Here is a 27933-nt window from a genome sequence, read left to right as displayed (position 1 = left end):
ATAGCATTCTGAATGTGATTGCTGTCAAGTTTGATTGCCCGATTCCTGCTTACTGGATAGGGCAAGTAAAGAGTGTAGCTGTCAATTTTATTGATTAACTAAATATATGTGTATGTATATATATATATATATATATATATATATATATACATATATTTAGCTATACTTATACTTATATTTAATATGTTCGTAGTTTTAATTTTAATCTATCTTAGTCTAAGTACTAACATAGTTTTTAATTATTCTAATTTCGAATTTGTACACTAACACCTATGGAGTTACTTGCTTCGAAATAAAGAATTTATTATTATTATTATTAAGCATAAAAATTTCCATTGCATAGCTTACATACTTCAGATTTTATTCATACCTAAAAAACCGATTTCGTCATTGACTCACTCACTCACTGATAACCATCAAAACCCTTAGGGTACACCCTGAAATCCTAGGAAGCTGAAATTTGGTATAAAGGATAGTATTAGTAGTAGTTACAAGCAACAAAAAAATTCAAAAACTCGAAATGTTTTGCCCCTAATGGGGTGAAAAGGGGGGGTGGAATTATGTAACGGAAATCAATAACCTCCTTCTTCTTCCTCGCGTTGTCCCGGCATTTTATCACGGCTCATGGGAGCCTGAGGTCCGCTTGGGAACTAATGCCGAGAATTGGCATTGACACTAGTTTTTACGAAAGCGACTGCCATCTGACCTTCCAACGCACAAGATAAACTCTAGGCCTTATTGGGATTAGTCCGGTTTCCTCACGATGTTTTCCTTCAACGAAAAGCGACTGATAAATATCAAATGATGTTTCGTACATAAGTTCCGAAAAACTCATTGGTACGAGCCGGGGTTTGAACCCGCGACCTCCGGATTGCAAGTCGCACGCTCTTAATCAATAACCACTGAACCGATTTAGTTGAAATTACGTAGGTATATAATAGTTTTCAACCCCAAAAGGGTGGGTAAGGGTGAAAAGGGGAGGAAAAGGGCATTAGGGAGAAAAAGGGGTTGAAGTTTGTATGAGGAATCAGTAAAAAAAGGCAGATTGTATAAAAGATGCCCAGATATCAGATACGTATTTCAGGATTTTTAATAGTAAATCACCCCCAACCCTTTAAATTAGGGGATGAAAGATTGTCATAAGCGACTTACAAAAATAAGTGGAATCCCATCACAAACATTTCCATGTAAAATGTTGCCTAGACGAAACCTTAAGGCTCGCACTGTCAAAAAGTTATGAGATTTCTTGTAGAGCCAAGCTTCTACCTCTGCAAGCCCTAACTTCACAAACTCTACACCTTAGTCAAAATATGTGACTTGGCCGTTCCGTTACGAGTACTACAAGATTAGAAGCATTGTGTTATAAAAACTAAATTTTTCACCTTACGCCCATGTGACGGCAGCGAAACGGCCAAGCCATATATTTTGACTAAGGTGTGTAAGTTTGTGAACATAGGGCTTGTAGAGTTAGAAGCTTGTAGAGTTAGAAGCTTGAAGAGATCTGATAACTTTTTGGCAGTGCAAGCCTTATGGTTTCTTCTTGGCATTATTTTTCATGAAAATGTTTTTGATGGGATAGCATTTATTCTGTAGGTATTATAATGATGATGCGAAAGGATGTCACTTCTTGCAAAACTATAAAGATTCAATTTCCGCATTAGGTATCCTTTTGGAATATTGTGTTGTGGTCTCTGTTTTGACTCGAGAAATCTGCTCTCGTATATCCGAATGTTCTCTTCTACAGGTCGCATTTCTTAACTGATTCTCGTAGATTTTTGTGAGAAGATTCAGTAGTTACATACAATTTACCTGTTTCGATTTTTGAAAAATGTTCAAAATGGCGGAAATTGGCTTAAAGGACTTTAGTGACATTACCGAACTATGGCACTTAAGACCACGAGTGAGTACGCTGTGATAATGACTCAACAAAGTACGTACTTTTGGTTTTTATATTTTACACAGAGCCACTACTTATCCTACAGGTAGACTTGCTTTAGAGATGACTGATAACTTACAAATTAAATTCATCTTTTCTATTTCAAGTAGAAACATAAATGTAAATAGACCTAGGAATTAAAAGCGGCTTCAGATGAACCTTACAGTGATTTCCTCACGACCTGCGACATTTGAACTCGCACGTGTCGATTTATCAAAAATTTAATATCGACGACTTGAAATATTATACTTGTTACTTACGAAACCTTATCGCACCCTACGAAGTATCTTATGACCTATGGCATTCGATACTAAAATTAATATACGCCAAAACCCTCGGTGAAAGGACACAGGACAGTGACCTACGTTGATGGATTGGCACCCTTCCAAACCCCTTTGTTGTTCGCCCTTTTCGATTGATTACCGACATTTCAGACCCTCTATAGGTGAAAATTGAGTATTAATACTTGATGGTGCTATAACAACAAGTATTTACTTATAACTTAACAAAACTGCATAACTTTATACAATATCCTTTCGAGACATGTTTTTGAAACATGTTAGTTATCGTTATATTTTAATTTCCCAATTTACTCGTAAATATAGGCACAGGCAGGTACTTGCACTATAATATTTACATTTAGTGAAAGGTATATAATATATATAAAAAGTTTCTCGGTTTTCCATTTAGATACAAATAATATCAAAACTAGGTATATTTACTTCTTGCCTTTTATCTTTGCAATTTTTCAATCAATCAATATTGGTGTTGATGCAGCACTGCTAAGAAAATTAAAAAAACAAATATAAAGTATTTATACCTAGTACAAATATCAGGTAACGTAAATTGCCTCGTCTTTCAGTTGTAGGGCGTCTTTAAGAAGCCAGTGAATAGTTGAGGGTAAGTTTAAGGGGTGCGGTTTGCGATGTTATTAGCTACTCGGGTTCATTTACGGTATACCTTCTTAATTATACATAACAAACATGTGTAATGCAGACTTTCTAATGAAGACAGTGATTCAGGTCTTCCGAGTTTCCGCAGTAAAATAAGGAATAACAAGTTCAACAAGGTAATTTTAGCACTAAAAAATTATATAACTAAATTATTTTCAATTCTGTTTAGATATAAACGAAATAGTGAACTGTACCCCTAGTGTAACTAAATTCGATTTCCAAACGTGACGTACGCGTTTGCGTTTAGTCTCATTTTGTATTGGATTTCGAAAGAGCGCGCCAAGCGGGACGTTTTGGAACCTCAAAATCCTATACAAAATGAGACTTAACGCAAACGCGTTCGTCACGTTATGATGTCGATCAAAGTTACACTAGGGGTACTGGTGACATCATTGAAGGACGTATGATGTTTTTTTATACATACAAATATTTTATACATAGGTAAGTAAATAATATATATTATTATTAGACATTTTTCACAAATGGTTTTTGAATAGTTTCTATGTATATGTGACTTTTTCTACGTAGAAATCGTTAAACTATCCGACACCCCCTCCGTCTTAATGGTCTCGTACTATATTGCAATTACGTATGTATAAAAACCACTACGATAACATTCCACTACAAACCAATAAGTCATTTTCATAGAAGTACCCAATAATTAATGTTTATCCCATGAAATGTTATTGCGGTTAAGTTGGACTAATAAAATAAATGTAAGTATTCACTTAGCACAAATAATAAACAATCATAATACTTAAAGATTATCCACATTAAAATGTTGCATTCTGTTCTATCCTATTTCACGTATAAATAAAATTATTAGCGATATATATTAACGCTAATATTTATTAGGCAAGTTGAGTAGGTATAATCCCGTAAAACGACTTTTAGTTTTACTATTATAACATCAGTTTCTTAAACCAGCGTAAGTCTTCCAGAATTTCTATAGACATACGCTCTTTTAGAACAATGGAGTATTGTTTAAGGCACGGTTTTACGTTGAGCGTTGTTAACACTTATGAACACAATAATAATACATAATTAGTTTTCCTTCTAGCCACTTGGAATAGGGGGTTTAGACTTTAGAGTGCCAATAGTGCAGTGTGGAATGTAGAATTGCGTTTTATACCTACATAAATCTGTATTCCCTGTATAAGCTTTACACTTATCTATTTTATCATAAATACTTTAAGACTGATTATTAAAAAATATTTTTTTAACACATTCACAGCCAACGTTTTCGCAGTACCTACCTAGTACGAGGCGCTATGCTCGTAGGCGATCCCAGCTTTTTCCCACTTTGTAAAGAAAAGTGACTACGAACAGAGAACCTGTCGAGCGGATTCCCGGCACTCAATGTGTCAAAGAAGTGCGGCCTTACAAGTAGGTACATATTAAAATTTACCTAACTGAATTTTAAATTTAGTTTTAAGCATATTTTCCATAAAGATATTCTATGTAGCTTCGATTTTTTTTGTCATAATTGCTGATAATTGAATGGTTTTGGTAAAAATATACAGTGTTTGGTATATTTTGATACGGTCCGGCGATATTGGCGTTGGTTCTAACATCATAATATGAGAAGGCAGAATAATAGTTTTATCTTTTGATATAACATTCGATGTGGCGCGATAAACTGCTAAGCAACGAATTATTATTAGGTACCTACAAATAACAAGATCTTATCAATTTCGAACATGTATACAATTTGTATCATCTAATTAAAACGCTTAGTTTGGAACGCCATCCTTATCATTGTAACGACCCATTCCTAAATAGAAATTCAATATAGGTACCTACTTGGGTATTTTTTAACAAAAATCCATTGGTCATTACACATAATTTGGGCCCCAAAAGCTGACAGTAGCGGTTGGTTAATTTTTTATTTTATTACTGCACCTGTCTATTTATAGCCCTTCTAGCCGAAATAGCGTTATAATGTATTTAAATGTATGCCCGAAATGTAGTGGCTGAGGGTGGAGCGAATGTAAGCGGAAGCGGTAGCGACTGTAGCGAGTGGTTGCCCCACTATGGTACCTACCTTTAGGATGTAGGTACAGTCAGCATCAAAAATAGCGGATCAAACAAGGTTTCAAAAGTATCTACCTTTCTGTAACAACTTAACAAAAAGTGATGGTCCTATATGTAGAACAAGTAAGACTGTAAAAGATATACTGCTTTTGAACGTGAATTTTAGAGATTTATCTATATTTGGAAAAGTTATCCGGAATATCAGATACTTTTGGCGCGTTATTTCATCCGCTAATATTGATGTTGACTGTACATCAAAATAAATATTTATTCAGATTTTTTATTTCCAATATGATTATTACGAGCATTTGCGTTCGGTGTTGTAACATTTTTTTTTATTATTTAGTATTTTATTTAATGTTTCTTATTAAAATATGACTAATACGATTCTTATATACTTATGTCAAATTCTCTTTTGACTATCGACTTACTGTTCTCGCCGTCACTCTGCCCACGCACCCGGGAACACCGTGACGTGTGAAGCATCAGCCCGTCATAAAGCGTGCTTGCACCTGCTCACATTTCAACCGACACAAAAACTTTACCTTATTTACATCTATTCAACCTTATTGTTGAGAAGTAATTTATTTAACGCGTTTCTCGCCTGTCAGGTTGCTAGAATTGCCTTTGAGTTTTCGTTAACATTCTTCATTTCGGTATATATTCTTTTATTTTAAGTTATTTAAACTAGAATGCCTTTGCTGGGAACTAGGACGCCCTGACAGGTTATTCGTATAAATATAAGAGCAAATTTTGATTTTGTAGTAAGCGACAATGTGGTAACTTTTAGGGCTTCTCTACACGATGGCCCAGCGTAGGCCAGTCTAAGGGACGCAGCTATGCGGTGAAATGAGATAGCAATATCACTTGCTCCCTCTAACGCATCAATGCATTCCTTGGACTGGCCTACGCTGGGCCATCGTGTAGAGGAGCCATTAATTGAGAATGTCACAAACGTTGCTAGGGTCTCATACATTTAGTATTAATTACTAAAATAAATATAAAAATAGGGTCGTTCAATTCTGAAGTATGTGCGTATACATTTTGTAACTAGTATAAAAAATAAACGACACTTATTTTTAATTTATTACTTTAACTTCATTATTTTACCTTATTTGCGAACGTATTTCCGATATCGGTTTAAATGTTATTGATATAGCTACCTATTTTGTAGTGCGGCTCCTTAGCTCCATTTAGTATGGATATGGAGGTATGTTTCCATCCAGCAGAAAGCACAAAACTTGACATGCATATATCTAGATGAAATTAAGCATATATGAAAACTATAACTTTTGTTGTATTTAATTTACTTTGTAACGTTATTTCTCGTGTTTTTGTATCTATGTACAATAAAGTATACATATTTACATACTATAATATACTTCCAAAGACGATATTGTAGATAATTTTATCGAGAATATACTTCCCCTAGACATTTTTACTGTAGCTTTCAGTTTACATGAAAATTTATAAGAATTAAAAATGGGGATATAAAAGTAGGGGGGAGTTGGGGGATGGAGACACAGTAACTTCTCGGCATGTTCTAAGTTCTATTTATTTTTATAAACGTAAAAGATATGCATGCCAAGTTGAGGCTTAGGAGCTGCACTATTGTGTTTTAACTAGAGAATAATCGTTTGGATACATTTAACGTATACTATGTTTATAGATCATACTAATAAACTACATTTACAATAAAAGTAATCCATAAATAGCGAAAACAAAATGGAAAGCTTCGTTCATTTTGGCCAAGAAGATGTTAAAGTGGACCAGCCCGACAACAATTACTTTTTCGCTATTTCGAGATTGGTTTCGTACCATTATAAAATATATTTTGCACTATCTGTATTGTCGGTAGGTATCCATATAGAGTCAGACCAAGCTCACTCGGCAGTGTTTTTGATAGCACAAACTGTGTAAGTGTTATTTAAAAACCATAACTTCATAGAAGTATGACGTATAAAATAACACTTGCACAGTCCATGCTATCACAATCGCTGCCGAGTAAGCATAGTCAGGGGGGCGAAACTGTTCCTTTCGGATTTTCTCGGCTCCGTTCGACTCAGCATTGCTCCGAGCAATTATTAGGGTTACCGCAACTTGAAGTCCCTTTGTGTGTACGACCACAGATAAGATAATGACTTGACACCCCTAAATATCCGAATGGGGTAGTACCATACTCAAGAAAGGGACAGAATCGCTGAATCGCTGTCAAACTTCGGTTTTGTAGGAAGGTTCTTTTCTGTACGGTAGTACTATTACTTATTCTTTGGCTTGGTCTGACACTATTAACCACGGATGAAACGAATTCCATTGTTAGAATAAAACGAATAAAGTGCACAGTTAAACATAATTTATTTCATATTATTTTAAGTATCACAGATCCATTTATTTTAATAGTCATCACTTTAACAAAAATATAATAATATAGTCTACTTGTGGCATGTATCCAATTTACAAAACCATGGTTATTTCACTACCGTATGATCGCGATACATGAAGTATTTACAATCTATTACTTATATACAGAAAGGGATGATCTAAGATTTTCCATTATAAAGTAGACCGAAAGCTAATAGCTCCTAAGTTCATTTTACAATGACGAATGACTTCATCAGCCTTAAGATTCGATAAGTATAAAGTACAGTGAGATACAATTTTAAGTAGTAAATGCAATCTGCTTAAGTCTTTGTAGTATTTAATAGGACGCTAAGCTATTTTTATTCAACAACAGTAAGTAAGCTCTGATAAGTTGCGTTATGTTTAAAACTGCCAAAGTGCTGTGGCATCTGAGATTTGGCACATTTGAATACTCAAGCGTCTAAAACAAAAAGCAAAGTAAACAAACTTGGCCATAAATTATTTTCCAATACAATAAACACCAAACACTTAAGAGTAAAAAATAACAAATGCCAATCTGAGGTTGGCAGTGTTTCTTTAAAAGATTTCGTAGGCACTATTATTGCTACTATATTAATATAATTTATTTTCCTCGCTTATCTTACAGCGTAATAATGGTCTATACAAAATATACTACCACGATTTACAAACTTAGGCCAAGGCCAAGACTATTTCCACTAACATAACATTTAAACTACTCAGTAAATTACCAACATGTCATCCATATAAATCCTTTTGTTCATTCTAATGTACAACGCAGTATACGAACTTACGATACTTTCTAAACGAGCTTTAGCACAGAAACTACAAAAACACCATTTATAACCAGCACTGCTGCTGTAATAAGTTCCCTAAATGTCTTTGTCACTCAAGTTTACACCAAGCTATCGACTTTAATGAATTCATAACCAAGAGGGTCTCCCTTGTAGCAAATCGGCGGCGTCGTGTCGTTCCATCTGTCGCAAGGCGGCGGCAAGGGCGGCTGTCGCTCCGGGACCCCGCTCTCGACATTCCCATAGCTCCAAAATTGTCTCCGTCGGAGAACTCTTCGTGGCGAACCACGTCGTGTAACGATCTACCCCGAGTCTTGCGGCTAAGGCCCGCCAGTCGTTCCCACGAGCGTTCGGTGGGTCTAGTATAGCACATAGTTGTCGCTTAACCCTCGCGCTCAATTTGAACGGGCCTTCGCTAGAGCATTCGTTAACTCCCGCCTCGCTAACTGTGACATTTCGTTTCGCATCACCGTCCTCGCTCCTACACATACGAGCCTCTAAAAGATTTTCAGTTATGTTGAAACTGCGCTGCGATTCAGCGCGGGGCGAACGACCGCGCGGCGACCGACTTCTCATGTCTTCTAGAGATATTCGGAATGTTTGTTTATAAGATGGGTTGGTTCTTTGACATGCAGAAATGCTAAAGTCTATAGAGTCGCAATCGTGAGTTCTTTCTAGTACAAAACTGCAGTGTAGGGCGTTGTAATTAGAGCTCCAGATATGGTTGAATGGTATTTCTTGATAGCCTATACCTGGTTTGGCTTTCCAGCCAGGACTAATGTGTTCTAAATTCAAACAAAGGTTAGAGCCGCCATCTTGGAATAGAAGTGTTTTAGTTCTTTCAAGTAGTACACCTCCTAACTTTTTCTCTTGCTCCTGACAATAGTATGGTGCACAAGGAGTGTCTTCAAATACGTATAATCTTATACTATATTCTGAACAACTTTCACTAGGCGCTGCGGGAGCATAAACAGCTAACTGTAAAGCTTTGACCGCCTTGCCATTAAAACTTTCTCCTACTAACACGAAAGTTGACAGCATGTCTGTAACTAAGTATATCTTGTCGTTGTCAAGTTGTGTGAACACTGGGGTGTTTATGGTCTCCTGTCCGAGACTGACGACTTTCTTCCATTGGGGTTGGGCGTTGTCTGTCTTATTGTTGTGGTCTATGGCATAGAGGGCGAGGTTCCAGAAGCCGTGCTTGAGGCTAGCGCAGTGCGGAATCTGAAGGACGACCGGCTTGTTTAATTGCAGTCGCGGAGGTCCGCACTTAACTACTGGACTCAGTTGCGTGATACCTGCGGGGCAGAATTAACTGTGAGACTACGAATAGGATAGACACTAGCAATAATTACAGTGTTTTCTACGCCTCCTGTTCTAATATTGGGTTTTAGAACGAGATGGTGAACTTTAATGTGCTGTCTTCAGTATAAGAGTGTTGGTTAAGTAGTGCTTCAGGCACTGAAGTTATTTATAAAATATCAATTATTTTTTTACTATAAGACGTGAAATCAAAATGCGCAATGCAAGTTTATGGCAGTTATCGTAATTCAAACCATTTATTAAATGTTTTGAAACATTATTAGGCAAATACGCTACTGGAATTGAACATTTTATGTTATATACGAAGTAACGTCACAATAACGACGCTAAGCAATGATGACGTTAAACTTTATTCACTTTTTCATTTAAAGAATCAGATGTTTCTGCTAAAATAAATGCAATATTCGTACTTACCTTTACCGAGTCTTGGCCTGAATCTATCGTCCCTCACAACAGCGACATACATCTGCTCCCTACGGCCCCTACTAAGGGCATTCTCAGGAATCGATAGCGCTATTCCGGCAGCTGGCAGGGCCAATCTCGATCCAGAACTCGAAACGGACAACGATTGTGAAGTCGGCGAATTTGACACGAGTTCCGCTAGTTGTAACGTCACTGATTCGTTCGCTGCATCGTACATAGACCCCGCTAGAAAGACATGAATTTTATAGAGTGCTTTTTAGTTTAAGGCGATGCTGTTATGATGAAAATACAGCTCTTCAAATTTTGTAGTACTGGAATGTGCAGTTTTGCAAGGAAGGAATTCAGGGTATTTTATAAGGGAAGCACATTACTTTTCTTTCTTGCATGACTGTCTTTTCGAGGCGAATGTTACGAATGAACTATTCGGTAACTTAGATACAGTAAAGTTCAATGTCAATTTTCTGGCACTTCAAGAGTTTTTTTACTGACTTTGTCATGTTTCAAGTTCAATGATGAAAGGGCGCTATTTGGTTCAGGATACTTACAACTAGTGAAACAACTGGAAACGGAATGTTCTGATTCACTGTACGGTTTGCTATCGTAGTCTTCGCTTTGACCCTTGGAAGACGCGCATGGAGTTATCTGGTGATCGACTGGAGAAGCGTAGCTGTAGAAGTTACGTGCAGTTTAGAGTTATGAAACTGTTCTCTTTTCCAAATTAGCTAAATTTAATAAATGTGCAATTTACTCTAGTTCTTGTAATTGTTTCAGAGTCTTCATTTTCTTATGTACAATCAGCAATACTAACCAAATACCAAGTTCATTTCGCTTGTCCATTTCTAACGCATTTATTTAAACTTCGTTAAGAAAGCTGCTCAAAGACATAATTGAACACAAATGTTAGAAGCCAAGAAAAAACTGTCAAATTTCTGTTAAGAACGAAGGATTACCTGTTGGTTAGATGGGGGACATCGTAATGGTGTTCGGCCCGCGTGTCGGCCTGGGGGTGCTCGTATCTAGGTGGCCGGTGCTGCATCAGGTCAGGGGCCAGGGACAGGGATTGTTTCTCTACTGTTGGGTACATTTCCGGTTGGAAATCTGTTCGATGAAGAAATATAATTTCCATTAATGATAAGGATGCTTTTCACAAATACACGATTATGTATTCAAAGGATTTTGTTGATACCTAACTATTTTTATAATTGTAGGAAATTTTATATTCAATAGGTGCCTTATTAATTTTTCGAGTTAAAGTACCAACGTGCAACGCCAATTTTTATGCGTCACCTCTACTTCTCATCATAACTTAGTGCAATGAACATTTTAATGCCATCACCGCCCGAGGTAAATATTTATAGCCATTCAATATTACGCTTATGTTTTTTTGCTTACGAATCCGATACTTATAATAAAGAATGCTATTCATGAGTATATAAACGCGGTCGCTTTTATTTATGATGTTTTAAAAATAGAACACTGCATTAAAGTCCAAAATGTTAACTGACTACGTACAGTATAGACTTATGTGTAAATTGATTCATTATGAAGTAGGCACTTGTCAATAATGAATTAATGATGTTCTGCGGTCTTAATGTAACTTGTTTTTGTTAACTTGAGCTACTTATATTCCAAAACACAATAATGAAGTATTGAAATTGGATAAAAAAGCATAGGTTCACATGGGCTCGTTGGCACTAATGCGCAACCAAATGTGGACTTAAGGTCTAAAATACACTTGTAAGTTTTACTTACGTAAATAGGGACAAAGCTATTTGTTAGAATGAGATAATGATATTCATCTCTTATTCTGTAGTAAAGCTAAGTCCCTACTCACGTAATTAAAGCTTGCAAGTGTATCTTAGGCCTAAGGGTTGACATTTAATGCTATTTAGCTAAACCAACAGATATCCACATAACAAATAATTATAACAAAAAATACGTACCTACCTACTTATAATATAAAACACTGCAGCACGTTTGAAATGTGCACAAATAAGCGAACAATGCAAGCAATTACGGTATTAGCTTAATATTTCCATACAAATGAATTACAACTTTGCTTCAACTGGACTACATTTCAGCACTGACAGAGCTATAGCCAGGTATAATTGAAAGAAGGTCAATATATTTAAATCCCCACCTGTTCTAGTCATAGTATACAGTGAATGGTCTCTCGTTTTCTTCTGCAGCAGTTTGTAGACCACAGCCGCGCCGGCCAGGAACACGACCACGGCCACTGCAATGCCGATGTACAGCGGCACGTCGCTGTGCGCCGCAACTGGGGACAAAACGGAAGATTAGCAGGGGAAATAAAAGGATAGGTGCCAAGAATGTCGGGAATGGGCAAGTTAGCGGCTTGGTTCTTTTTATATGCAGATTTTACAAACACTATGGCTTAATGTTTTGATAATAAAACACCAACACTTTTAATGATAATCGAAAAAGTTTGGTGTTCTCATAAAATATCTATTTCGAGCTGTAAAATGGCTGTAAACACGAATTTACAGTTAAATGAGTAAAAGTATTTTCAAATAAGAAACATTTGAAAATATGTTTCTAAGTATATATTCACCAAACAGCGCGGCAGCACTGTGTTAATGATGTAAACAACTCAATATTATTGTTGCTACGACTCACTCAAAACATTAGCCTTTATCCTATTGCAGCGTTTTGATTTACAGCTCATTTCACAACCACCGACGTTTCCCTCGGCCATTTGAAGACGCTTTCAACATTCAAACAAAGCGTAATAAATTACAAAGTAAGTTTTAGCTCCCATTTTCTGCCTCTCAAACTTTTATTGAGTGAGGGAACCATGATGTTGATGATTTAAAAAAGGGTTATAAGGTTTCTTTAAAACTATAAAATGAACCACAATAATCACCTGCTTGATCCTAGTTTGACAAATATAGAAATGCGCGTAAAGTTTTGGAGTGTCAATATAAAATTTGACGATATGGAAGGAATGATAATTGTGGTGTTTGTAGATGTAAATTTGTTTTCAAGCGTCGGAATGGAATGGTACAAGTTTCTGGCAGCATGCCTTAATATTATTTATGTCATCGCGTCTCCAAGTTTACGATTGGGCTCGCAGCAGTTCGTTTTAACCAGTATTTTTTGTGTAATTTGCTGCCGTGAAAGGACCAGTCTTTTAAAATGAAGGGATGCTTTTTATGAAGTGTTTTTTGGACACGTGGGAGACAGTGACAGTTAATAGAAGCTTAGACGGTTACTAACAAGTTAAATTATAATAACTGTGTTATTTCAATAAGCTACTCTTTAAAAGTAATAAAAGAGTGAAGCATTTTACGCTTTTAAAAATAAGGCCAAATAAATACTTTTTGAAGATCTCCGATAAAAATGAATTTTAAACTTTTACCCTAAAGAATTATCTCCAACATTGCCGCGATACTAGTTGCTCATTTCATAAGGTCTTATATCGTTCGCCCTTGTTACTGCCAATTTTATGTACTACGGTCGTGGCAAAAGGGATGCTAATTGCTTGGCTTCTAAATACAAGGAAGTCAGAATAAAGCCATCGCTCGATAACTCGATAACGATCTCGAATGTTGCCAGAGTAATTAAAAACGAGGCGACGGTGTGTTCCACATAGTTGCTTTTTATAGGCAATTGCTAATTTTATGAGCATAGCTCTTTGCCTTGCGACATATTGGTCGTATGCATTTGTTGAGTGCATTGAACTTTTGAATTTTCAGTTTTAGCTTGGCTTGTTCTTTTTATGGCAGGTACTGAATATGCATAGTCTCATACATATTCTTTTAAATCACTATGTTTCAGATGTGTCATTATTTAAGCAGAGAAGTACTTCGTTCGGATCGAAGAAAACGATAGCGATATTGTGAAAATTCAAAAATAATTGATATAACAATAAACTTGTTTAGGAAACAAAATGCAGTTTCACTTTTTATTCGATATTTTTATCAACTCATGATGTGTTTCAAAAAGGAAAACAGTGTCTAAACAGTACATTCTTTTGTCTGCATTCTCGAACAGAAACATATCAAAACTGCGCAACTATTCAACTCCGCGCAGACAAGTTCCAACAGACTGTAATTCAAAGCCTTTGAAAGGTACCACTTGACTGGTTACATAAAGAACAAACTAAGCGAAGTTGCAAAGGGGAACTTTTTGCACCTGGCTGTGTAGGGCGTTAGCAGTTCGTTATAATTTGAACAATTTTAAAATGCTATTTGATGTTAAAAAGGTGATAAGTTGATTATTTTGATATGGAAGGGCGATAAGATTGAAATAGCCAATTATGTTACGGCAGTTTTTTCGCTTTTCAATTTAAATGAGGACACAGAAGTGGTTATCGTAATTAGTATAAAATATCGAGTTATTTTAAAAAATATTACATTAGGTACCTATGCTGATACGCTGGTGGCCTAGCGGTAAGAGCGTGCGACTTTCAATCCGGAGGTCGCGGGTTCAAACTCCGGTTGGTACCAATAAGTTTTTCGGAACTTATGCAGGAAATATCATTTTATTTAGTCGCTTTTCAGTGAAGGAAAACATCGTGAGAAAACCGGACTAATCCCAATAAGGCCTAATTTACACTCTGGGTTGAAAGGTCAGTGGCAGTCGCTTTCGTAAAAACTATTGCCTTCGCCAATTCATGACATTAGTTGCCAAGCGGACCCCAGGCTCCCATGAGCCGTGGCATCAATGCCGGGACAACTTTCGGAAGATGATGATGACATTAGGTACCTATGCTACAAATTAATGGATAAGTAAGAAGGTAACTTCATAGGATGGTAAAGTTACCTTATTATAAGTGTGCAACAGTGACAAACAAGCGTGCGGACCGCCTAAGGGTCTCCCCAAACCAGTCGACGCGGAGTCGGCTTTCGCCGAGTGTTTTACACCACACTATTCGCATTTAGCCGATCGACCGTCTCCGCGGTTGGACACCTGCGTTTAGCAGTCTCATCCTCCTTGCGGCCGTAGAGACGCCCGATCGCCTGCGACTTGCTATCGCAACAGTTGTAAGGGTCTCCCCAAACCAGTCGACGCGGAGTCGGCTTTCGCCGAGTGTTTTACACCACACTATTCGCATTTAGCCGATCGACCGTCTCCGCGGTTGGACACCTGCGTTTAGCAGTCTCATCCTCCTTGCGGCCGTAGAGACGCCCGATCGCCTGCGACTTGCTATCGCAACAGTTGTAAAGCGACGGTCGGCTCTCCCGTGCTCCGTCCTGCCGTCGAGACGTCAGACAGCACACGTACAGCCGTTGAGTCCGACGAACAGATGTAGGACAGCGGGTGATCGGCAATCGTAAATCTCATTTTTGGAGACTGGTTGTTAGTAACAACCTGAGTTTGAAATTGAACAGACCTGTAAGATTATTTTCCTTGGTAATTGTTAAATATTATATAATAACCTGTGATGATGGATACTTTACGTAGATGGGCATGGAAAAAAAAAGGCTTACCAGCATTTTTATCGTAGCCTACTTGTTGGAAGAGCTAGAACAGCAGCAAAAGCGGAGGCGACAGTGGGTTGATTCTTTGTGGCAATATAGATTAAGTGAAGGTGAATTTAATTTACGATATCCTCGTTTGAGACTCGATCCAAAAATGTTTTACGATTATTATGGCCATCATCGGCTCTGTTTGGCCGTCGTCAGCTATGTTCGGCCGTCGAAGACGCTGATCGGCTTCCGCCAGCTCTGACCGGTCCTTATCGTAGGTACTCGGCCGTGATCAGAGCCGTTCAACCCTTTCCGGCACCGTACGGCGGTATAAGGAGATTTATGAATGCGAACGTGTGCGGTAGGCTGCAAACAGCGTCGTACGAATGCGAACAGCTTTACGGCAAAACGCCGTTTTCCCGTCGAAAGACGTCGTTTTGCGTGGGCCGAGCCGATTTATGACTTATTCGCTCTTATTGCGTTGACATAAAGCTTTTTCCGTACGCGATTTGCCGAAACGGCGTCGACTAGTTTGGGGAGACCCTAAAGCGACGGTCGGCTCTCCCGTGCTCCGTCCTGCCGTCGAGACGTCAGACAGCACACGTACAGCCGTTGAGTCCGACGAACAGATGTAGGACAGCGGGTGATCGGCAATCGTAAATCTCATTTTTGGAGACTGGTTGTTAGTAACAACCTGAGCTATGTTCGGCCGTCGAAGACGCTGAACGGCTTCCGCCAGCTCTGACCGGTCCTTATCGTAGGTACTCGGCCGTGATCGGAGCCGTTCAACTCTTTCCGGCACCGTACGGCGGTATAAGGAGATTTATGAATGCGAACGTGTGCGGTAGGCTGCAAACAGCGTCGTACGAATGCGAACAGCTTTACGGCAAAACGCCGTTTTCCCGTCGAAAGACGTCGTTTCGCGTGGGCCGAGCCGATTTACGACTTATTCGCTCTTATTGCGTTGACATAAAGCTTTTTCCGTACGCGATTTGCCGAAACGGCGTCGACTAGTTTGGGGACACCCTAATGCAGCCATCGCAGTCTATATACGGTGGTGTAGCAAAATCTTATCTGCAAGAGGATTTAAATGTAGAATCTGAAAATATCCATCAAAGATTTTAATGAATCGCAACAGGCTTAAATGTTCTTTTGCTGTTCTCATGCTTTTATTTTTGACTCGTCACGTCAGCAGCCTCAAACCAAAACATCGTGTCATTAAATCAACACGTCATGTTAGTTCATTATTTTTCCACATGAATACTCGCGACGAAAGTCAGATTCTTGTATCGATCATACCAAAACCAATATGTGAGTATGTAGCTATCATTACCGGAGGTGGGTCCCGTGAATGATTTGTTGTGATCTCGTCGAGAGAACGCAGCGGGCGAGCTCGACTTGCATCCCGACGCCCCTTCGAACGCACCACGCCGCTATCACCTTTAGGACCTAAGCCTTTAGGGCTGCGTTTGCGTACTTGTTTTCGTCAACGTATTTAATTCTGCAAGGCCTCCTGCCGCGTTATGGGTAAAGCGACAAGGGTTTGTAAATTTCGATTGGATTTTGTATCTGCAATCTCACTGCAGTTCCGAATGTACGGCTGGCACTGACAAATGTTTACACTGCGTACAAATTTCGACGTTAATCCGATAAGCGTTTGAACGAATCGTAAATTAATTCCGCAACGTTTTACGCGGTTTAGGGACTGACGTCCGCAATGAAGTAGCGAATGATTTATCACGTTTCAAACTTTGGTTGGCATTAAACCGTATGGGACTTGGGAGTTGTTTATGGTTCAGATTGATTGATATCAAATTATGCGTGCGCCGTTGCGGCAAATACCTATCTACAAATCGTTGCTAAAATAATTTAAAATTATTACGATTAAATTTTTGTCGTTTTATAAAAACAATACTATGCATTTTACTAAATACATAATAAATTAACTATAAACCCACGACCCTTATCAACAGAGTTGTGCGTTTATTCCTTTATATATTCAAGAAATATTAATGACATAAAACGCAGTGTCGTTTCTTGTTTCAAAAGCTTTCATAAATTCATTTCAATTAATCTTTCTTCTATTACAGCAAGTTATGACTGTAACCGAAGCTTAACTAAGTGTGCCCTAGATACGGCCGGCCGGGCCATGTACGTCAATTATCTCCGTATCAGCAATGGATCTAAATTAGCAATAACTCTTATGTTACTTCCATTGTTCGAATCTATTAGCGTTTTGTTCGGGACGAATATTAATTGTTAAAGGCGTTTAGTTATGTAAAATATAGGTATTGCAGGTAGCGTTTGGTATCAATACTACAACTACAAGTATGGTCCAAGAGTTCAATAAGTTAATTATTCTTTTTAATAATTATTAAATAATTAAGTATGCTCTTTTAGGTTTGATCTGGGTTTTTTTCCTTTTCATGAAAATATTTGAGTTACCTTTGGGCCATATTTGGCAGATAGAGACTATCTGTTTGGTGGTTTGTCGGTATCTATGTACCTATTTTGAAAACAAAAACGTTCATATGTAACATTGTATGGCTGGTTAAAATTCATCTGAAAAGTAACATTTAATTTCAAAGGCATATTCGCGGGTTTTTCAAACTGTCATAAAACTGAAATCTTAGCCTGATTTAGGCTTTAAAATTATAAGTTAAAATTAGATTACTTTTGACTTCTATGAACTTATTAGTTATTACCTAGTCAATTACATAAAAATAATAAGTAAACAATTCAGACTTCATGCCACTGATCCATGTAGACTCTGTTCAATGCAAGCATTCTGTACTCAAAGAGGTACAGACAACAGACCCTTAACAGACACTTCAACACTTTTCCAACGTAATTCGCTTCGCCTTAGCGCTGAATTAACACTCCAATGTTTAGGCAACAAAAGATGAAAAGCAGCTATAAAATTCAACCATTTCCCCTTTATACGCCAGCAATTAGGCTAATGAAGTAGCGGCGTCGGTACGAATGAATGGTCCTCGCGTTCCCCGCATTCAAGTCTCACCTTTCATGTGGGTAATTTGCTGATGGTCCACATTCTCTGCGAGGCTTGAATCAGTTCTAAGTAATGGTTTTGGGTTTGATGGTTAGAGGAATTTTCAGGCCGATAAGGAGTACGTGCTCCGTTTTGTGATCGGGAAATTACTCGTACGTTACTGCCAGAAATGGAATGCTTTAAGAATGTTTACTTAAGTAGCTTTAACCCGCATACTTTTATGAGTTCTTTCAAGCCACCACGAAAGTGCAATCAAATTTCACATTCGAATTTCAACTGTAGCAGCGTTACTGCTACAGCTTTGCTGATGCAACGTCATAATATCTTTGTTAAATTCCTTCATAGATTGCCTTGCCATAGTTGCCTTATTGTTATCGTGATTAGAATTAGAACGTCTTATTTGGCACTCATGTCTCTATTTTACCATGCAGATTGATATCGCCAGATTCATGCTCAATAAGTAGCCTTGATATTTATTATTAACCATGGGTAACAACATCGACTTCATTATACTCCAGTAATTTTAAGGACCTTCCGAGTATGGCGAATTAGAAATAAGTACCTGAGCGACCGAGCGTTGCTCGGTTATAACTATTTATTGTGTGTATAGGTGATAATCTTAACTACATTTTTACTAAATTAAACTTGTCTAAAACAATAAAAAATTAAAAAAATATATATAAACTTGAACATTTATATAAAAAAAAAAGTTAGTCACCGGGCGAGATTCGAACCCGTAACACTCGTTTCTAGCAGTCCGCGACTTAACCCGCTAGGCCAGACGGACAATGGCCGGCAACACGAAATTAGCGACCATATTCTGCGTCGAAAGAAAAACGCATAAAAACTCGAAAACACGCGTTTTCCCAAACATAAGACTAATCTAGATCGATTGTATACCCCCAAAAACCCCCATATACCAAATTTCAGCGAAATCGTTAGAGCCGTTTTCGAGATCACAGAAATATATATATATACAAGAATTGCTCGTTTAAAGGTATAAGATTTATAATACTTGTTGTTTTTAGTTTAACGGATATATATAAATATTATTATTGTGCTTCTAGTATTACTTTTATACGACCTAGAATCCAACATAACATATGCGTTCTGTTATGAGTATGTAGGCACCTAATAAGGTACAGATATTTTTGTATGTAGGATTTGTATAAACATATATTTTCTAGAACATTTAATGAGCATCTAAACAAAATTACATACTATATATTTCTTTCTTGGAATTACGACATGATACAGTTGCACCGTACGTTTGTAGATTTATTAGATTAACATAATATATTTTTTGTGATTTAGTTTTTACTGGTTTTAGACAAAAATTCGTTATGCTTGCAGATAAAATTGAAAATATAAGTTTGAAAAAAAAAATAGTGTTTTTTTTCGTCATATTTACTTATTTGGTAAATATGAATATATCCGGTTAGAATATTTGTAGGATTTCTGCACATGTTATCTGTAAATTTTATAATTTTAATAAAATTTAAAAATGTAGATGTTTTCCATGAATCACTATTTAACTTCAAACGATTATCTTTAGAATGTATTCAACAGCCATAATATTGTTATAAAATTATTGCAGGTTTTCTAGCACTGTTTATTAACACACCGTTTATGTTATTAACGATTCATATAGATAACTCGTATACTTTAATCATTTAATGTTTAGGTTCACATATTTTAATGAAGGAAACTGTAAGTCTACAACATAAGTAACTACTATTGTATTTAATATAACAATACAAGACTGTTTGTTTCTGAATAATATATATATATTTGAAAAAATCTGGCTATTATAATTTTATGTTTTTTGCTTTACCGTATCTTTACTGGGTACCAATAGGTAATCATCACCAATCTCAAGCACACACCCGCGCAAAAATTTACGAAACATCAGCCCTCGACGCAATTCCCTGAGCGATGATCCCAATAAATAATAATCAATCTAAAACAAGCGATAACCAAAGCCAATTTATAAGCAAATATGTCAGAGATTGCAGATTTATTTAGCGTGAAACCGAACGTGGTACGAGAAAGAAATTGTTGAGTAAACCAAACAACTGGCAAAGCTGCCTGGGGCTATTTATCAAATTCTCGATAAACAGACATAGGAAATTGAAATCGAGTCAACGGGGACCACGAAAATGATTTATTGCTATTATAAACAAAATAAGGATTGATCATTTTCCATTTGGGTATTGGATCGCGATTGCCGGGGGAACTGCAGCTTTCGCAATTATGGTAATGTCTTTAAATGTGTTTTAATCTTTTCCTCGATTTTTGGTTGACAGGCAACAAAATCAAAGTCATTACTTTTATGTCTAATTTTATTAATGTTTTGGTTTTGCTTCTTTACCTACTTATTGCATTGTGCAATATAGTGGATTTAAGGATGGCACAATATAAAGTAACTAATTGACCGATTTAAAGGCTGCTCATATATAGGTATGGAAAGAAATATTTATCTATATAAACATATTCATTTTCATCAAGGGTACGATAAAACAAATAAACGTGCTAGAATAATCACCAAAGTGTTCACTGAAAATTTCGAAAGAAATAACTAGGCCATTACGCTATAGAACAACCTTTTAAGACTCGAAATTGTAAGTCAACATTCCGTACGACCACCATAAAATTTTAGTCCCTCGTCTATATTTAGTCGATATGATACGACCCAGATGGTCATGGCTACCCGATTTTAGTATCTCTCGAATCTTTTAACGCGGCCAATTTACTTTGGTCCGTTCTTCTCTTTATACCTGAGGTTAAGAATACAAGATCGTTTGAATCGGAAGAAGGGTGGGCAGGTCATCTTACACTGGTAGGTTACAGGTATAACCGATAGCCTGTTATAAAGCGAGCAGTCCGTGTAACATTTCATAGTTATGATCTCGCGCGGAAAAGGAAGTATATTTTTAGTTGCATGGCATCTGGTTGTTGGAACTCTGGTACATTTCATAGAAATGGCTTAATTAAGATGCCCCTTGTGGAATAGTTTCGTAATGTCCCAGCATCCGAAATCGTAAAAGTTGTAATTCTTAAAACCATGTGTCTTTTCTTGTCTAAATGCGATGATAAAATATTTTGGCAGTTGACTCCGCCATTATTTATAAATGTTTTGTTTATATATCTGTGACATAAAAATGTCCAGCTTTTTAATTATTTAGGTGTTGGTTTTTTTATGTTTTTTGTGGTTGATTTATATATGATTCTTTGAGATAATAAATTACTGTATACTTTTTAATATTTCGCCCTTTTAAGATGTCATCCTTTATCGTTATGACTTAAATTACTTTTCTTATGGCTTTCTTCCTTTTAATGTGACAGGTGTGTTGAATGTTTACATTATTTATGCTTTTACGAACAGTGTATGTTACGATTCAATAAAGGTGTAAATTGTGTGTATTTCTTAAGCTATAACAGGGTCGTATAGTTGTTTCATTTTCATTTGTTCGCAAAATTATAATTAGACAACTGAAAAAAGAAAAAGTTCATAACTCGACTGTCTGTTTGTATAAGTAGTTTCTTGTGACTCGACCCAACTGAACTGTTTTTGTATTACCGCACTACTCTTCAAGATCGCACTACCTACTCTAGTTACCAGTCGTTTAAAAAAGTCTGCATAATGCGATTGCGCGCTTGAACGAGGAATCTCCACGACGCATGTGCGGCGGCAGCCTTGCGGACAGTGCGCACCCCACACAGCCTAAGTACCTGGCCCGTACAAGCCCCGACAAATGCGACATAATACCAAATAATACGGAGATGGCCTTACTCCAACCAGGGGCCTATATTAGTGTGTTTTGAACACTCATATGATTTGACATTTAGTGAACTTTAATTTGGATATCAGTGTTAAACCGTTTGGGAGTTGGAATCAATCATATAGACTTCTACTTCTAATACTTACTCTCATGCACTCCACAGTAGTCTCCCACACAGTCGGCGTGCTGCACGTGCGCGCTGTTCAAACAAGGCGTGTCCCCGACGCAGGCTCGACGGCGCGTCTGCTGGCAGTCCGTGCCGCACACCGACCACTCCGACCACGGGCCCCAGCGACCCGCTGTGGAAAATATGAAAATTAGCGATCTACGATATTGCTGACCTGTTTTCTACACTTACGCTAATTTACCGGTGAAGGAAAAAAACGTAAGGAAACCAGACGAATCCCAATAATGCCTAACATCTCCTCTGGGCGGGAAGTTTAGATGATAGATGCTTTCGTAAAAAACGAATGCTTATGTACATTCTTGGTTACCAAGGTAAACGTGACGAGACGGGTATTTTCGCTATTTGCTTGGTTAATATTTTTTGGGTTCTGTTTTAGTGTTTAGTTTGTTTAAAGTGTCAACATTAAAGAGCCAAACAACGTCGAATCCATTATCTTTTAAAAGATCGACTACTCGCCGATTGTCAAAAACCTATCAACCATAAACAATCGCCTACGTTTTACCGTCCGAACAGACGAAAACATATAAAGGCACGAATATTGTAGATTTCATCTCAAAACAGTTGCGAGCTTTACAAACAGTTTGATTCATTTCCATTTCATTCTTACGATTATAGAAATAAGATTCAGTATTGATTTGCCAGCACTGCAGCAATTACCGCATCGTTTGCCGTTATTAATAGGATATCTAATAATTCAGAGCGTATACCCACGGCCAATCGACTCTATAAATTGAAATTAAAATACATCAGCCCGCCGTAACTGCCCTTACATACGAGTCGGGCATAAATCACTTGATTTTTTTTTCAAAAGAAATAATAGCGCTGGTGCTTATACTGGGTTAGTGTTTGGTCTAAACATTTTAGGGATTAGCGCCAATCGGTTTTCGTGGGTGGCGTGAGGACGCTGAATTTACGAAACCACGACTGGAATAAGTATTTAGTTTGATATAGATGACGACCACAAATATTTCTATCAATTAGATGTTATGTATCTAAGCATGAGGTTAGGTATGTCTGTGTTGGTACTTATACTCAAATAGGTATTTAGCTTACTTTCATATCTTTATTTAACTTGTTTATTAACTTACATTCCAATTTTGGTAATAGTTAAGACATCGTTCACAGAATATAGCTACTTCTTTCTTTGTAATACTGAAAGCTTAGATCTTTGGAAAAAACGTACCTATTCTTCTAAATTCTAAATACTGTTAAACTGCTTTCGTTTTGATAGATAAAACTATTTCAAATTTAAAAAAACTTTCATATTTTTTCCGTTTTCCATGTCTTCATTGAACTACACGACATAAAAAACATCTAAATTTCAGACCGGACGTATATGTCGAAAGCAATCACTAACCTCAAAAATAGCTCCCTAAAATACCTGGCATTATTTATACCACTAACCGCTAAGTCTCATGACTTCCTCCCGCCAATTATTCACTCCCTGCGTGTGTGGGTGGAACCATACGCATATTAAACTACAACAGTGTGTAACATTTCTTATTAATTAATGCGCACACACATAAATCAGTCGAGGTTCGTTAGAGGAACAACGCGAAGGACTTTCACATTTTGTAAAACGTATTTTTTACTTTAACAACTTTTTATGGCTCGAAGTAAGTTAATAAATTGTATGTAATTGCGTCCCACTGACGGGTCCATACGAATTTTAAGAAAGCATTTTGTAGGAAGTCGTTTTGGAGACGTTTCACGAGATAAAACGAGTAAATTATGTAATATAGCTTCATATGCTTTCAGAGAGGAAATTTAAAACAATGTGGCAGATGTGCGAGGATAAAAACGTATGAAAAATTGTAATGGTACCTTAATATCTGCAAATCGCATCTGGGCCGCCTCATATACGAGAGTACGTTACAAATTTGCCAGTATATACTCCAGTATATTCTCGTTTAGGAAGCCCGTATTTGCATATCTCTCACAATTGTTTTTGACACGAATTGCTGGCAGGTGACAATAATACTGATATTGGTTTTCTTGAAAAAAAAAGTGATAATAATATATTTATATGCACAGCTATAGTTCACCATCAAAGGTAGCGTACCAGACTGTGTCAAAAGAATGAACAATTTTCTGTTGGCTTTAAAAAAATGCCGCTATATTAAGAACAATTAAACTGTTACAGATTTTTTTAAACGCAATCTGTTGAGACATATCTATATTTGGAAAAGACTTCGAGAATGGAAGACTTTTGGCGCGTTGTTTCATACACTACTATTGATGCTAACTATAAAAAAATTGCGTTGGTCACATGTCTTATGCATATAAACCTTAACTAATTTAAAAGCATACAAAGTCACACAATAACTTCAAACAATTTGGATCTAACAAGAAAAACATTTCTCACTAGATCCATTTTGGATCTATGGACTGGATCTATCAAGAATGAAGGATACATTCCGAATATCCTCATATAATTATGTTAAGAAACTAAAACGTTGCATATAAAATTTTAAATATTTCCTTAACAAGAACTCTCTTCCATATGAGTAAATAAAATTCTTTCATAAAATTCCAGCTCATCATTATTATTCAACTCTTTGAAGTGAAGTGCATTAATAAAATGTTTAGACTGAAACGGCTACAGTGAAGACCGCCAAAGAGGAACAGACATGTGTAACCAATTAACTGAACAATAATCCTGAGTTGGAGTTTAACATCTCTTGATTGGATTTTATTGTCTACCCGGTTGGTCTATTTTATTAGTTAGTAACACAAGGTTGAGTTTATTTATAAACAAAAGAATCCGGATTAGTAATCGAATGTTTAACTACATTACTAGGTCACATTTATGAATTAATAATGTTTATTTTAGTTTGAGCAATAGTAAGTAAAAGACCACTGATAATTTAATCATTTATTAATCGAATGAAATAAGATATTTCAATTGATTGGACCCTTACAATTTGCGTACGACATTTCCGTTACACATTTAATGATCTCAAATAATAAAAGCATGAATAATCAAACGAGCGAACTATGACTCATAAGACTCCATAATGCCAACATCCTCAAAACATCATGTCAATCCACACTACCGCATGCGACTTGTCAGAAACGCGGTAAAATTCGTCGCCCTCATATAACTGCTATGAAGTGCTTTGATGTGACCGGACTGAGTACTCGACTTTGTGTTGTAGGAATAAAAGTTTTTTTTGTTTAGATCCATGATATGACTAAAATGGTCTTTATGATTCGTAATGAAAGGATTTAGGCACGCGCCCTTTGTTTTATTGTTCGATGCGACTTTGTTTAACTGGTGTTTTAATTTAAACGGGGCTATAAAAGTGGAAAATTAAATTGTCAGGGTCATGTCACGTACGTTTTTGAGCTCTAGTGTGTCAACTTAGGTACTTACCGATCAATAATTGTTGTGAGTTATCATACGCTTGTAGATCCATATATCCGTCTTCATTGGCAGCATTAAGGTAAATATTAAATTTAGTAATTGTAGCATTACAGGTGATGTAACAACTTTAGTCGTCTAAGTGTGGTGGGAGTTTAATTTACCTTGAGCTTGAGCTTACCTGGGACTGACGTAAACCTGCATTAATTAAGTTTATGGTAACAGTGGAAGCTTGTCACTCTAGCCGAATTTAAAGCAACTTTGACAGTAACTATAATAATGAAATGAAATGAAATACTTTATTTTAGGCAACTAGTGGCCCATAGATAAATACTTTAAAAACTAGCATACACATTACAAAAAGATGTATTTTAATATTATACCTACTAAATATACTTCAAAAGTTGGTATGAACCAGTAAATCATCATCCGTAAGTCATATCAGGCATATTTGGGCGATTGTGAAAAATATTTGCTGTTGACTTAACATAACTATAAAAAAGTTAAAATATTGAAATCTTATTTAGGGTTCCATTGAGTTAAAGTTCCATTTACAACTTTATCCAAATTTAATGTAATGTAATAATAATAATTCTTTATTGCAACCATGCTGGTACAGTATAGATGTTATATATAATATATAATGTCTCACATGGACCTTGTAAGGGCACAGCACATAATATCTTATTCATAACTCATAACATATTATCATAATTTCCTAGAGAACGCACTGCAGACACATTTTGGCGTCGTCTACTTACCGCTTGGACATGATATGCAGTCCGGCGTCCTCTGCACTGCTTGTCCTTGGCATGGCGCGCCGCCATTAAGGGGGTGTGGTTCCGTGCAACTGCGGGTCCGGCGCTGGCCGCCGGCGGCGCGCCCGTTGCAGCGGCACTGGGTCCAGGGGCCCCAGGGACTCCAACCACCGTTCACTGTAGAAAAAATCTTTGGTTAGACCTGACTAAAATAAGGTTTCCAATTTTTGTCCATACCCAAGTCTTACACTTTGGGAAGAAAGATCTGTGCCCACAGACGGATTTTACCAGAGAATCGCCACGGTCTACTTGGTAGAAGGTTGCTACGCGTTCCTTTAAAGAACAATCCCACCCCAAGTTTGTAAGTTTTGGCATTAAAACCTTGCAGAACACAATAATTATAACTAATATTTTTTTAATCCATCACCACAATTTACTTGAGTCTCGCCTAGATGTGTTAATTGATGGATGGATGGGAGATAAGCACCTAACTATGCGTGCCAGATGTGGTGCTCTGCTATGCTCATATTAATTAAATTGCGTACCTACATGAAAATACTACATAGTAAGTAAACATTTTAGTCTTTCAATATAAAATTTAATCTGTTCGACAGATTCTTTCTAAAAGAAACTCAGTCATTTCAAAAAAATAACCGTTATTTTTACAATTTGGAATAACAAATTGTCTACCGAAGCGATTATATTTTTCTATTAAAGATAATACTTTAATTCTCAACGAAATATATCACTCCTTTTTTTGCTCTACAACCATTAATCAGTCGGAAGCTATTTCTATCTAATCTTCATCAATGCAAGGCGAAATCTTGTAATGGGCGATTTCCCTTCAAAAAATCAAAAGCGTTTCTAATACGAAAAACTAGTCATTCTCAGGTATCTCTTTCTGCAAATCGGTTGCATGCTGGTTGGGGCACGCGAGTTTGCGTGTCGTTGTAGGCTAACTAACCGCGACAGCCTTCCTAGAAACCCATTTCAAGAATAGGTGATGTTGACCACCACGGCTGTTCGCTAATTGGGAGGGTCACTTTAGTTTGTCTTTGTTGGATAATCGGGTTAAAATATGTAATAAGTACAACTGCTATTATTTTAATTAATTAAGTAAAGGTTTATCAAGTGTATCGTGAAAAAATAACTTTGATAAGATAACCCGAAGCCCGAATAGCCCGAAGTGCAAAGTCATAATAGGTACTAAGGTCAGAAGTTCAGAAGTTGTCAACAAGATCAAACCTACCCTCGGCCACGTACAAGTAAGTATGTATGCTTATACATACTTATTGTTTTCTGGTAACGGTATTGATATTAGTTGTAAATTGTTTGTAGTTATTATAAAACTTCAAAAATAAATATATGTGTATTTAGCTATAAAAAAAACATTGTTTAATGCTAAGGTTGTCAATAAGCAGTGTTGGCCGAAACGTTAATGCAATTGACCATAGCCATTACAAATTGACCCGTAAACTATAACCGTCCGTTACGGTTTACGGGGTCAATTTGTAATGGTTATTGTTTAATTGAAATTAACGTTTGGCTAACACTGTCA

At 36.9% G+C, this 27933-nt stretch overlaps 1 protein-coding gene across 4 annotated transcripts in view; it reads right to left on the bottom strand.

The window, feature by feature from the left end:
* Positions 1-7259: 7259 nt before the first annotated feature.
* LOC133519782 (netrin receptor UNC5C-like) overlaps positions 7260-27933 on the bottom strand; it is a 172736-nt gene continuing 152062 nt past the window's right edge. For 3 of the 4 annotated variants that reach the window (XM_061853872.1, XM_061853874.1, XM_061853873.1), the window contains 8 exons: positions 26379-26552; positions 25630-25680; positions 22213-22365; positions 11983-12120; positions 10793-10940; positions 10388-10509; positions 9834-10067; positions 7260-9394 (listed from right to left, as the gene is read on the bottom strand). In XM_061853872.1, coding sequence (XP_061709856.1) covers positions 8226-9394; positions 9834-10067; positions 10388-10509; positions 10793-10940; positions 11983-12120; positions 22213-22365; positions 25630-25680; positions 26379-26552 — 2189 coding nt within the window. In that variant the 3' untranslated portion in view covers positions 7260-8225. The remainder of the gene's footprint in view (positions 9395-9833; positions 10068-10387; positions 10510-10792; positions 10941-11982; positions 12121-22212; positions 22366-25629; positions 25681-26378; positions 26553-27933) is intronic. The other variant, XM_061853875.1, reaches the window with a different exon arrangement.

This window comes from Cydia pomonella, chromosome 7 (genome assembly GCF_033807575.1).
Source record: "Cydia pomonella isolate Wapato2018A chromosome 7, ilCydPomo1, whole genome shotgun sequence".
Taxonomy (NCBI): domain Eukaryota; kingdom Metazoa; phylum Arthropoda; class Insecta; order Lepidoptera; family Tortricidae; genus Cydia; species Cydia pomonella.
Note: the sequence above shows the minus strand (reverse complement) of the source record. Positions and strands in the feature narration are given on the sequence as shown.